This window comes from Macrosteles quadrilineatus, unplaced genomic scaffold (assembly GCF_028750875.1).
Source record: "Macrosteles quadrilineatus isolate MER2022 unplaced genomic scaffold, UCM_ALF_1.0 Scaffold_2__2_contigs__length_208266976, whole genome shotgun sequence".
Lineage (NCBI taxonomy): Eukaryota > Metazoa > Arthropoda > Insecta > Hemiptera > Cicadellidae > Macrosteles > Macrosteles quadrilineatus.
This window is the reverse complement of record NW_026542595.1, coordinates 205,195,659-205,209,403: the sequence shown is the minus strand read 5'-3', so window position 1 is coordinate 205,209,403 and position 13,745 is coordinate 205,195,659. Positions and strand designations below refer to the sequence as shown.

At 34.5% G+C, this 13,745-nt stretch overlaps 1 protein-coding gene across 2 annotated transcripts in view; it reads right to left on the bottom strand.

The window, feature by feature from the left end:
* Positions 1 to 6,750: 6,750 nt before the first annotated feature.
* The window catches only part of LOC128987694 (condensin-2 complex subunit G2-like), an 18,823-nt gene continuing 11,828 nt past the window's right edge, over positions 6,751 to 13,745 (bottom strand). For both annotated transcript variants that reach the window (XM_054408681.1, XM_054408680.1), the window contains exons 7-11: positions 13,342 to 13,532; positions 12,438 to 12,581; positions 11,723 to 11,863; positions 8,027 to 8,412; positions 6,751 to 7,553 (exon numbers count right to left, since the gene is read on the bottom strand). In XM_054408681.1, the coding sequence (XP_054264656.1) occupies positions 7,484 to 7,553; positions 8,027 to 8,412; positions 11,723 to 11,863; positions 12,438 to 12,581; positions 13,342 to 13,532 (932 nt within the window). In that variant the 3' untranslated portion in view covers positions 6,751 to 7,483. The remainder of the gene's footprint in view (positions 7,554 to 8,026; positions 8,413 to 11,722; positions 11,864 to 12,437; positions 12,582 to 13,341; positions 13,533 to 13,745) is intronic.

Genomic DNA, 13,745 nt, shown 5'->3' with positions numbered 1-13,745 from the left:
CAAGATGGATTTACTTGTTGACCATTTTTGCCGATTTTAGTTTTCTGATATCTATTAGTTAAATAGGAAGAAAACCACAGTTGCTCTTTTCCTTTAACTCCAATTTTGCCTACCTTTTCAATTAAAATGTCGTGGTTAACACAGTCAAAAGCGCTGGATAGGTTGCACAGCACACCCGCAGCCTTCTACGACCCATCCAGTGCCCCAGCTATATGATTAACCATTTGTGTTATTGATTTTTGGGTCAAATTGTTATATATTAAATATATTATTTTCCATATAATTGTTTAATTGTAGTTCAACTGCCTTCTCAAATATCTTAAAAAGCATGGCAGTAAAGCTACTGGACAATAACTCTTCAAATCATTAACACAATTTATTTTATAAAGAGGCTTGATTACAGAAAATTTGAGTTTCTCAGGGAAAACTCCACATTCTAGGGACTGGTTTATTATTTTGCACAAGGATTCTTGGATGAAATCAATCACTTATTTTATTACAAATAAGGGGATTTCATCCCTTCCTAAAGATTTAGTATTTTTCAATGAATGAACAGTTTTTCTCAAATCTGATATTTTAATTTTTTTTAACTTAAAAGGCTTATCAATCTTTGCTAAGATATGAACCATGAACATCAAGGCTTTGTTCTTATTCGGATCTACTGCTGCTGAATTACTTAATAGTCCAGGAATTTTAGGGATTCAAATGCCATTCGACCTAACAAATTCGAACTACCTAGAAATTTTGCACAGCTGTTAAGTAAGCCATGTTCTTGAAAATGTCAAAAGTCCCCGGAAATCCCTGCTGTGCTTCAGCCGCCATCTTGGAAAATGGCGGCCAATTTTCACTTTTTTGACAATATTTCCCAAACTATTGGTATTAGAGAATTTGTGTAGATACTAAAGTTAAAGAACACCTAAAAATACACATTTTTTATATTACAAGGTTTGCTCTATCTCTAACGGCTATTGAGATAAATAATAAAAATAGTTTTAAATTTAAAATTCCCATGTTATTCTTATGAAGGAAAAGAAAATTGTTGCAGTTTGCTTATTTATGGATATATTTTTATCAAACTTGGCAAACTTATTTATTTTATACTAAGCTAATGATATTTAACATAATTACACACTTTATAACCCTTCCAATAGCAGTAAACGTAGTACTTGTTAAATTTAAAGTTATTTAAATAGGGATTCTATCTTTCATTTTTAGGAAATATTTTAGTAAAAATCCAGGCAGGCAAATGGAAATTCATTTTTAGACACGATTGTTAATTTTTCCTTATTAGTATTAAAGAGAAATGGAAAATGGCGGCCGATTTTTTGAATGAATCCTTAATTGTCAACATTATCAAAAATTACCAAGAGCTAAATAATATTCACTACTGAAATTAAATAACTTCAGAATCTGTAAAACAAACATTCTCAGCTATCATACTTTATTATACTGTCAGCTGACTAACAATGAACAAGTCAAATATTCCTGTTAAAAAAGTGCTGCCAATATCAATAAACAAAATACAAACATTTTTTTCAGTTTTTAGTAGCGAATATTATTTAGCTCTTGGTAATTTTTTTATAATGTTGACAATTAAAGAGTCATTCAAAAAAATCGGCCACCATTTTCCATTTCTCTTTAATACTAATAATGAAAAATCAACAATCGTGTCTAAAAATGAATTTCCATTTGCCTGCCTGGATTTTTACTAAAATATTTCCTAAAAATGAAAGATAGAATCCCTATTTAAATCACTTTAAATTTAACAAGTACTACGTTTACTGCTATTGGAAGGGTTATAAAGTGTGTAATTATGTTAAATATCATTAGCTTAGTATAAAATAAATAAGTTTGCCAAGTTTGATAAAAATATATCCATAAACAAGCAAACTGCAACAATTTTCTTTTCCTTCATAAGAATAACATGGGAATTTTAAATTTAAAACTATTTTTATTATTTATCTCAATAGCCGTTAGAGATAGAGCAAACCTTGTAATATAAAAAATGTGTATTTTTAGGTGTTCTTTAACTTTTGTATTTACAAAAATTCTCTAATACCAATAGTTTGGGAAATATTGTCAAAAAAGTGAAAATTGGCCGCCATTTTCCAAGATGGCGGCTGAAGCACAGCAGGGATTTCCGGGGACTTTTGACATTTTCAAGAACATGGCTTACTTAACAGCTGTGCAAAATTTCTAGGTAGTTCGAATTTGTTAGGTCGATTTTCCTAATATTCTTCCACTATAAGTTAAAAAAATGACGATGAAAATAAAATCAAAATCATTTGCCATAGTTTTCAAAGAATGGCAGTTATTTTTCAGGCCGCTCTGAACATCACATGGTATCTCATGATTTAGTTTATTGTGTCCCAACTCCTTCTTTACAACTGCCCAAGAAGCTTTGGTCTTACAAGTTTTTGATGTAATCTTGATTTGTCCTTTTGGATTGGTCACCGACTTAAATATTTTTTTGTAATTTTTAAAATACTCAATAAAAAGTGGATTCCTGTTCCACTTTGACTCCCAATAGTTCTTGTTCTCTAATTGCTGATATTTTAATACCTAGTGTTACCCATTTTTTGTTTAATAGTTAATTTGACAATTTGTTAGGTTTTAGTGGTATGGCCTCTGGCCTGATTAAAATTTAACAATAGATGATATATCATCTCATAACTGTTAGAAATAACATCGGCAAGGCCGTAGCCAGGGGGGGGGGGGGTTAGGGGGTCAAACCCCCCCCCCCAAATTCTGAAATTTAGTAGTAAAAATTAACACTAGGTTTGAAAAGTGCAAGTTAAATTATAAAATAGAAACCACAACAGAGGATTATATTTTATGTTTTATTATGTTTTGCAGTAACTATTTATATTTCATGTAATAATAATATTAATAAATCTGATTTATTAAAGAGGTAATATAACTATGAAGGTTCAACAAAATACTTTACTCAAACAAAACAGATTTATCATCCTGTAATATTTTTCATATGTAACTATATCAACATTTTAGAAATAAGCATGGTAATCGGTGTTTGAAAGTGCTTAAATCTGTTATACACAGTCATTACCTGACACAGTGGCGGTTCCAAGGGAGGCTAAACAAAGTACCAAACTGTTTTTAGGTAGATATAGCCGTAGCCTACAGTATGGTTAGAAATTTATGAATGCAATCGCCATAGTTTAAATTTGTAAATGTCTACTTACTTATGACAAACAACAGGTTAGAATGGGAGTTTTTTTTTTACAATTGAAGACAGTTTTATGTGTTAAAAATTGCTTTAGAAAGTCACTTAACTAGTACTTCAAAAATATCACAAATTTTCCCCAGACCCCCCTCTTCTATTGGGGGGTGTTCCACAACCCCCAAGCCCCCCTTGACAAGGTCCTAGAACTGCCACTGACCTGACCCCCCCCTCCGAAAGTTTGTCCTGGCTACGGCCTTGAACATCGGAGTGATTAAAACAACTTTAAAGTCCTTAAAATAAGTAAAAAAAACTACCAACACATAGCTCAATCATCTGGTTCTATAAACAAAGAGACCCATAAAAGTTGTTTTGGTTATAATAAAAAACAAACCATTCAAAGAAGTTGGATTTTATTACAATAGGCCTACCACCGGAAAGAACAAATTCAATATAGGATGATAGTTCACAGCCTTATTAAATAAATTTTACTTTTATTACAATCACATTGAAAACTTTGTGATTTTTAAATTTTTACAAGTGTTCAACACCACGAGGGTTGGATCGAAAGCATCTTGAAGGTCATTTGGTAAACTGCAATTATTGTAGGATGAAGGGGAGGGAAAGAATTAACAACTTCTGTCCGCTTGGCTTGCATGCCAAAAATGACTGTGGGTCATCTTAAGCGTGCCACGCTGAGGACTCACGCCGGACATGGGTTTTCCCGCCATGTCCGGCGTGAGTCCTCAGCGTTTGAATCGCTCGCACTTGGAAACCGCACCCATTTAGAAGCATGGCTTCAACTTAAACTTGAATACGTAATCATGTTTGTCCAAGATCACGCTGTCCCCGTCCGGCGTGATCTTGGAAACCGTAGGGACAACATAAAGGTTTGGAATTCCGTCTGGTGGTTGGAGCAATCAACGAAGTTTTGAGAGCTGTGGAAAAAGATCCAATTACAAGCACGAGAAGATTAGCATCATTAGCCATTCATTTGTTTGGAGAATTTTGAACAACCAGTTGCTTTACCCCTATCATATTCAACGAGTTCAGGCTCTTTATGAGCATGACTCCCAATAGACAAGGTTTTTGTGAACAATTAAGAGGTAAATGTGGATTAGTTGAATTACCAACTGTTTTAAATAGAATATCTGATAATATTTTTTTGCCACTATAGTTTCTATGGAATTCAAATTTGATTTTTAAATGACCGCCATTTTGATAATCTATAATATTAAAACGAAACAGTGTTTTTTTATTTCACGATTCTGAATCAACCACTTGACGGATTTTCATGATTTTTGTGTTGAAAGAAAGATAATTTTGAGAACTAGGGAATGTCGAAGCCATAATTTTAGTTTAAGGTTTAAGTTTTTTAGAAATTAAGTTTTAATTTTTAAAAAGTCTAACAGCCGATGCTAGCAAATTTAAAGTATTTTCAATGCTGGTTTAACAGCTGGTTTATAACTGTCATTGAAATGTTTATGTTACGAGTTGTTTGTTTACAAAAATATTGTTCGTTGGTGTTTGCCTATATACTATTTCACTTTAAAATGTAGGTAGTTTTCCCTTACCGTAAAGGATCTGCGTTATCAGGAAATGTGTTATTTTGAACTAAACATCTCAAACACTTGCGTTTAATCAAGTTTTGTTGTGAATGCAATCTGTGTAAGTATTTAGTTTATGCATTGCAAATTTCAACTCATATTTGGGAAATATTTTTTCAGCAGTTTATCGCTTAATTGTTTAAGATATAAGTGGTTTACGTGTTGATACTTCTTTTTTTGTATGTTTGAATGTGAGTATGTCGGCATACTAAACTTTTGGTTAGTAATGAAAGCGTCAATCGGTGTAGTAGGTCTCTATAAAACTGTCAAATAAACTGCAGCAGAAACCTAAGTCGACTCATACCATACCAACTATCCCCGTAGTACTGATGATTCAGAAACTTGGGCACTGACCAAAGAACCGAAAAACCTTAATGCTTGGTTAGATAATAAAGTGCAGAGGAAATATACAGACCAGTTCAAGATAACGGCCCGGAGGTCGAAATAAAAAAGAACAGAGAGCTAAGAGAAATGTGTTAACATCCATATATAGGGATGCTTTCCAGAAGTAGGTAAAGCTTGGATGGACAGGCTCTGCATAAACTTTTAAAAAGTATATTCCAAGGAGTACCACACGAGAGACGGGAAAATCAAGTTATGAAATGCATCCTCAGACTGGGATCTAAATTTTGAAGAGGGCAGGCGATAAAAGAAAATCCTCATAAAAGTTTCAGTGGTCACGGAGGTAAGATAAGGTACGGTAAGTACATAGCAGTAGCCTACAGTATGCAATTGGAGGTGGCATTTAACTACTCTACTCAAAACCAGTGTGAATCGGTCGCCAATCTCACTTGAAGATTTTTCAAATCGACACAAATGCTGTTTTATAGTAAGATTATCGGATTTAAAATGCATATCGCCATATTTTAGGTCTATATTCGAATGGAATAAATAGGTGGTCACTTTACATTTGTTTATAAGGTGATCTTCCCCATTAAAACTGCCAGAATTTGTGTCTATGCGTGTAAACTAGATGTTCTGAATTATTCCGTTTTAGTTGACAACTCGATTCCTGTACGTAGGACGGGCCACCAACTCGTTACTTTAAATGTTTAAATAATAAAAGTTACATAACTTTTTTTATATTATCCGATTTTTGCAAATAAAGTGTCATTCGATTTATAATAAAAATAACTTTCAATAATGAGTTGCAAAATTTTGTTTTATTAGCTAGTTTTCATGAAATTTGACTTTTAAGATTTTAAATGGCCACCATTTTGAAATTCGATGAGCCTGATCAAAGATATTTTCGTAGAATGTTTATGGCTCTAGATTCAAAGTTAATACCAAATTTCATAAAAATATCTCTAAGGGCTTTTGAGTTATAAAATGATTTTCAAAAAATACAAAATGTCGGATTACGGTTAAACTAAGTCGAAATAAAAATAACCGTTTACGCTTTACTGAAACACCCTGTATTAGGTCTACATATTTCACTACAAATATACCCCTTTATTGACATTAGGATAAATTGGAACTTAAGAATTTCAGTAATAAAATATGAATTTATTGTTGTTTATTAAATAATACACATATAAATAACAGCGACTGCTATTCGTATGTAATAGCAAACCATTTTGGGAGCTAATTTATAAGTTACTTGATCTGGGAAATTTACAATATGATAAAACATTGTAGTTCAATCATTACATTACCAATTCTGCAGCTTACGGTTAACAAAAAGTCTGTTTCCGTCTTCAGCTTTGTCTCTGTCTTTCTCAGGCCAAAAAAGTGCCACTTAAGGCTCTAGTCAGAAAACACACTACAGCATATTTGAAGTTTCTTTTAAAGGAAAAATTAAAAATGAGTTTAACTTCATTTCTTTATGTCTGAATATAAACAAAATAAGATAAACATTGTGAAATGGTCCATGGTGATGGTTTTCGGCGTCAACCGCGTCGTCAGTTGTATTTCACTGCCAGACGTTTCGCCCTTACTATGAAGTGGCATCCTCAGTTAACATGTCTCAGCCTAGCCACTGAGGATGCCACTTCATAGTAAGGGCGAAACCTCTGGCAGTGAAATACAACTGACGACGCTGTTGACGCCGAAAACCATCACCATGGATTTCAATGACAACGGCCGCGAAAGCCTACGCATGAAGATTGTGAAATGGTGTTAGAAAGCAGATAAACGTAGCTAAGCATCACTCAGAAAAAAGTATTTAAAGTCCCTTCTTTTGTTAGTCCATCATTAATACATAAAAAGTTTTAATCATTTCAGTGGTCCTTTCTACTAAACTTAAAAGTTAAATATTTCCAAAAATATATTATTAAAAAAATATAATTAATAATAACTAGTCTGTATAGTTTTTGTATATTGTATACAATACTTTATAACTGAACATGAAACATACTACTATCCTGGTATAGCAAATAAGCTAACTGTTAATTACAATAATTTATACAGCTTTAACTTAAAAAAATCATCCAAGAAACACACAATTGAAATAAATGCTTAACACAATACTTGTTAAAACCGTTACAAAAGCTTAAATTTTATGTTTACCATAAATATATACAAAATGTACAAAATATCTTAGCTAAGCAAGACTATGTCTGTTACTTGTAATTGAAAAATATAGTTAAACTTAAATACATTAGTAATTCAATAACAAACTTTGTTCACTAAAAGTAGTTAGCAGGCTCCAAATGAAGAAGGCTTCATACCGGGGCAAACTTCCAACCACAAATCTTCAAATCAGTGTAGTGTTGAGGAAGGCTGCTAATTCTGACAATATTGGTGGTCCAACTTTCTTGATATCTCTGCAAATAAAATTAGATTGAATTATCAAATCGACAATCAACTCAGGCTCCATTGATCACAGTATTGTTGTATGATTAATCTAGGTCAATAAAGTTGGCTCTTATTCAAGCACTAACGTCAAAAATGATACCAATCGTTTGTGCTAGAATTCCGATCGCTAGTGCTCTTTTGGTTCAAGTGTTATTATAAAAAAAACTGTGGTGGCGCCAACTTTATATAAAGTTAGCCTCCTCATAAGATCGAGCACTAACATAAAAAATTGTACCAATCGTTAGTGCTGATATCCCCACCGTTAGTGCTGATATCCCCATCGTTAGTGCTCTTCTGGTTCAATTGGTATTACTAAAAAACCGTTGGTGTCAAATTAAAATATTTTGCAAATGGGATATCTACTTTTGGTAAGTTAGTGTGTAATGGGTAGGTAGATAGCAACAAATCTACTGGAGAGTCACGTGCACATGATATTACTTACATGGAATGATCAGAGAACGAAGATTCATTAAAGACACTAGTACTGGCTACTGATTCTCTTGACTCAATGGGCAATGATTCCTTAGTTCTGGATGGCAAGGATTCCTTTGCTTGTGACGCCTGTGACTCCTTTGTTTGTGAAGCGAGCGACTCCTTCGCTTGGGAAGCCAGTGATTCTTTAGCCTTTGTGTCCAAGGGTAGGGTGAATTCCCGGGCTATCAAGACAGAGGAATCCCTGGGCCTTGTAGCTGTTGACTCCCGGTTGTAGGAGGTCACTGCACTGTGGGCCTCTCTCACGGCCAGGCACAGCTCTTGTTTAGGCAGCGACAGTCCGCAGTGAGCCAGTGTGTGCAGCAGTGATACTGCAGCGGCCAGCAGGTCTGCATCCTACAGATGATGAACAACGATGATGTTAATGAATAACGTGGAAACTGAAAAATCATCGGATTGACAAGAAGAAAACAAACCCTCCTACATTTTTTTTGTGAGGAGAAGGTGAAAATGCGTTTAAGCACACTGAGAGGCTTAATCAATGTCTAGCAGACTACCTTAGGACATAAGCCTGCACCTTTTTAGCACAATTTTACTTCAGGCTTCTCACAGAATAATGGAATTCTTGTACAGTAACTAGTTAGTATAGGTAGAAGCATTAACTTTTAGAAACTGAAGACATTCCATCTACATGGACAGTGGCGGTTCTAGGACCTCGTCAAGGGGGGGCTTGGGGGGTGCTCCACACCCCCCAATAAAGGAGGGGGGTCCGGGGAAAATTTGGCATTTTCAAAGCCGTTTGGTGACTTTCTAAAGCCATTTTTAACACCTAAAACCGTGTCCAATTGTCCACAAACTCCCATTTCACCTGTTGTTTGTCATGAGCAAATAGACATTTTAAAAATCAAACTATGACGAACTTGCATTCATGAATTTCAAAACATAGGCCTACTGTAGACTACGAAGCCATATCTCCTAAAAGCCGTTTGGTGACTTTATAAAGCCACTTCTAACGGCTAGAACTGTGCCCAATTGTCCTAAAACCTTCCATTTCACCTGTTATATGTCATGCAAGCAAGTAAACACGTTTTTTAACCTTAAGTTTTTCTCCATTTTATAGATCTGCCACAATATCTATAGTATTGAAATCAGTAATAGCATTGACTATATAAACTTTAACACTAGTGTTTATATAGTCAATGGTAATAGGCTACTGGTGCTACCGCTGGTTGCTGATTGATGCCTGTGTAAAGTTAGTGGCTAGCAGACAATTTGACAACTAACTATGGAACATCAGGAAATCAGCTGTTTTCCCTGTCCTCGCTTGCGCGCTCGTCTTTGCCCTAGCATGTTAACAGCTGACTGCTGTAAAAATCGGATGATGCGTACAACTTTCCATAGCGTAATATTGTTTTATTCGTTGTGCTATTGTCCACAAAGTTTATCTACGTGGAACTTAATACTACTCCTGCCATCGCTTTTAAGTTTAATAAAAACTACATTGATGTCTGTTTTATGAGATTGCGTGTTTTAAGGACGAAATGTATGTTTAAATTTATTTTTCCAGGGTCCAAGGGGGGGCTTTAGGCCCTGTAGCCCCCCCCCCCTTGGAATCGCCACTGTACATGGACCACCTGTATTTACCTATTAACATATTAGCTACCAACTATACTCATCCCTCAGTTACAGAGGAGTGTGAGTAGGGAACGTGTTAATAATAAAAGATGGCTGAATGAGCAATCACAGAGTGTGTTAAAGGTTACTTAAAACTCCATTTTAGTCTCCCGTAATTCTTTTCACTGCCATATCTGATCTGGTTGATGTGACTTAAAAAAGCTTTTCAGTTTGGCTTGGTTTACACAAAGGATGTCGTAATCAACAGAAATCAGTAATTTACTTCACTACATCCGTCGGTGGATCAATTTAACTGAGCTCAGTTTTATTACAAAGCTGGCTACAACTTTAATATTAGAATGTAATCTTTAGTTTTACCAATAGTCAAAGATAGAAGAATATGAACAATAGTCTGATACTTTGAATATTTTAATAAAGGGAAGAGCTTGCACTAATGACTTTTTTGTTTCTTAAGCAATCTGGTTTATTGGGAATTCCGATGTATCCAAAATCCAAAAGTATAACTAATAATGGTTTGATACCTTCAGTCGTCCAGTTACAAAAAGTAGTTTCTGCGATCTAGGTTTTAGCACATTGTTGTGTTTTTATCAGGCTCTAGTACAAAAAAGAGTACAGTCCATTGGACATCGTTCAGTTAAAGTTACATATAGTCTAATAACAAAAACACGGATACAAATAAAAATACCCCCGCCGCAGCAAACCTGCCGACTAAGCGAATTTCCATTCGTCTGAATTGATTTTCAGTTAAATATATTTTAATAACATTAGGTTTAACGAGTACCTAGGTTTGCTGCTACAAGGAAACTAATAAAGTGTGTTTTTGAGTAAAATATTGATAGCTTAGTACAAAATAAATAAATTTGCCAAGTTTGATCAAAATATATTCATAAACAAGCAAACTACAGTTGAACCTCGTTTGTACGAACCTCGATAAAACGAATTCCTCGATAAGACGAATTTTTGTTTAATCCCCTTGACACTTCCATATAGGTCAATGCTAAAAACACCTCTATACGACGTAGAAATTAAGTTAAAAACCTCCATAAGCCGAATTTGCTTGTGACATGGGCTAGGACTGATTAACCTCTATACAACGAATATTCTTAGCACAAAACCTCTACAAGACGAACGTGACCTCTATAAGACGAATTTATCATAATCTTAACCTCCATAGTACGTAGTTTTCAAAACAAACAGAAGCTTGTCTCAACATGAAACCCCCACCCATACCTCCTCCTTTCTCGGTCATTGTTTGGAGAAACCTCTATAAGAAGAATAACAACACTATTAAACCTCGATAAAACGACCCTCTTTATTAAGAATACCTCTATAGTACGAATTTTTCCCGCACCCCTTGAAATTCGTCTTATAGAGGTTCAACTGTACAACATTTGACAATATTCTCCATAAGAATAACATGGGAATTTTAAACTTACAATTTTTTTAATTTTATCCGTTACTAATAATCGAACAAAAATACTTTTATATACTAAATTATTTGTTTTTTTAAGCTCTTTAAAAAGGTCTAAAGAGAAATTGGGAAATTTTGTGTTTTGAGGGTCAAAAGTGAGAAAAACCAATTTTTACCCCATAAAACCCCCCGTAAAGCCCCGTTCCCATGGTCCGATCGTGCTGGTTCGCGAACTCATTCAAGTTTATCCCGCTTTACACCTTTAAACCAAATTTCATCAAAATCGGACAAAAATTACTCAAGTTATCGCGTTCACGGACGTATATATATATATATATATATAAGTCTATATATATATATATATATACATATATAAAAATTTGAACGAATAGTGTTTTTGGCCTCTGGGGACATCAAAATGAAAAAGTAAATCGGTCCCGGGTCTAGGTCTTACCGTGCCACCTACGGTAATAGCTACTTCCCTATAGGGAAATTCGCTAAAATTTACCGATTGTTATTTTTCAAAACAAAGACGTGTCTACATGTGAGTTCACCGGCCGCGACAAGTGACATCTGAGTTACTCGCAAAAATATAATACTCAATGAATCGTAATCATTTAAAAGATTGAACAATGATAAAATAGTGAATGTCCATCCTACCTGACTGTACAGTTGGGAGATGGAAGAAGGGATTGTAGCAATCCACAATGGAGCAATGTTAGCTCGAGATACAATTGACAACAGAATGCCACAGACAAACGGCAACTCTTGCACTTTGTCCACAGTGTCTAGTATTTGCAGCTGGAACATGAACACAAGTAGAATGAGGTGAGTAATTGATTAAGTTATAAGAAAATTAATTGTGAATAAAAATGTTGAGAAGTTACTATTTAGCAACGAGACTTGGATATTTAAGAAAAGTATGCAAAAATTAAGCTGGTCAGAACTATAATAACAAATTAAATTAAGAATTATGGCTTTGCTCTAATTAAGAGCCAGCTAAAGTGTAAATCAAAAGAAGGAAATGTAGCCCATAAAGGAGTTGGAGAGGTTGAACAGGATAAGATTGGAAACGGGAAACCAAGAAACATAGAAACAAGGAAAATACACTGCCAGAGGAGGTAAGGAAGAAAGGCAATAATTAAGAAGCAACTGCAGACCTAGAAAGAGCTATAGGTTTGCAAAGCTCTAGTTCAAATATGGCGGCTGATTTTAAAAAAATTCAGCAATTCAGTGTTTTGTTTATTTTGTTTTAGGAATTGTGTACTAGGACCAAATTGAAATCAAATCAATTTGATGGATTCACCACTTAATTAACTATTTACATTTAGTTACAGCCAAGATTGTTATCTAACAGTTTAACTTAATTACTAACCTGTTTAATATCCGTACTGATTATGGAGACAAGAGCATCGGTAAACAATTTGAGAACTGACTGTACTAAATGGGACTTTGGTCCAAACAGTTTTTGCAGGCAGTTCACCACCTCATACATTGATGTTTTCAACTCGTACATGTTCTAAGCAAGGAAGGAAACAAAATTATTAGTAAAAACCTTTGCCTATACATCAATTTGGCCGACACAGTGTGCTGCTGTATTTTTTAATATGAACTTATTAATGAAACTACACCAACTTGTCTCAATCCCAATCGACTATAATATTATGACAAATGCAAAGAGAAAATTTATATTTGAAATATCTATCCAGGCTATATGGTTGGATGTTTATGACATCCACAGTAATTATTATAAGGGAAAATGCATACTGCCTGTATTTTAATTCAAATTAAGGATTTTTTCCATTCAAATTAGTCTACTAACTCCTAAATAGCCCCCTAAAATCCTGATCAGTTAAATAGTCATTTTTTAGGCGGGTCAATGAACAAACATATGTACAGTAATGTGATTGTTATAAATGGACAAACGACTCAAAAATAAGCCCCTCTTTTTTAACCATCACATACCAATGACTCATATATAAATGGACCCAATTATTTTATAACCATAGACGGACAGCTAATTTTTATGAGTGTAGTTCAGTTATTTAACTGAACTGATCACTGGTTGAACCATTGTATGAACAATATAATGGGAATTGGAGCGTCTCATTTATGTTGTGCCAAGTTGTTTTTTAATTAAATATGTATTGTTTGCGTAAGTTATTTTTATGGTACAGTACAATAAAAGATGGAAGCAAACATTTTCACCCCACACTCCTACGAGTTACCACCCCAGTAACTGACGATGATTTGTAGAAACTTGTCAACTACAGCATTACCTCCACACACTGCACCACTTCTTCCTTGGTATACTTGTTCTCACTGAGCGACCGCATCGCTTGACTGAGCAAGGACGGAACAACAGTCCTCAACAGCTGATCCTGATCCTGCGGCCCGTAGAACGCCTCGCAATAGTCCTTCATATGCTTCACCACAATCATGCTCGGCTCCACGTACCACAAACTGCATTCTGGAAAACAGGGGCAAGTTGTATACACTTCTAAAAATAACACTTTTAAGTTTTAAGTCACCCAAAACAAAGTATTTTTGCTTACCCTCAATGTAGAGTTTTACAAAAACTAAACCAGTTATAGAAGAAAATCAAATGCATTTTTAATTTTTAATAACTCATTGACAAAGCTCCAAACTAATTTAAAGATCAACCCCATGTTGTTTCTAATTT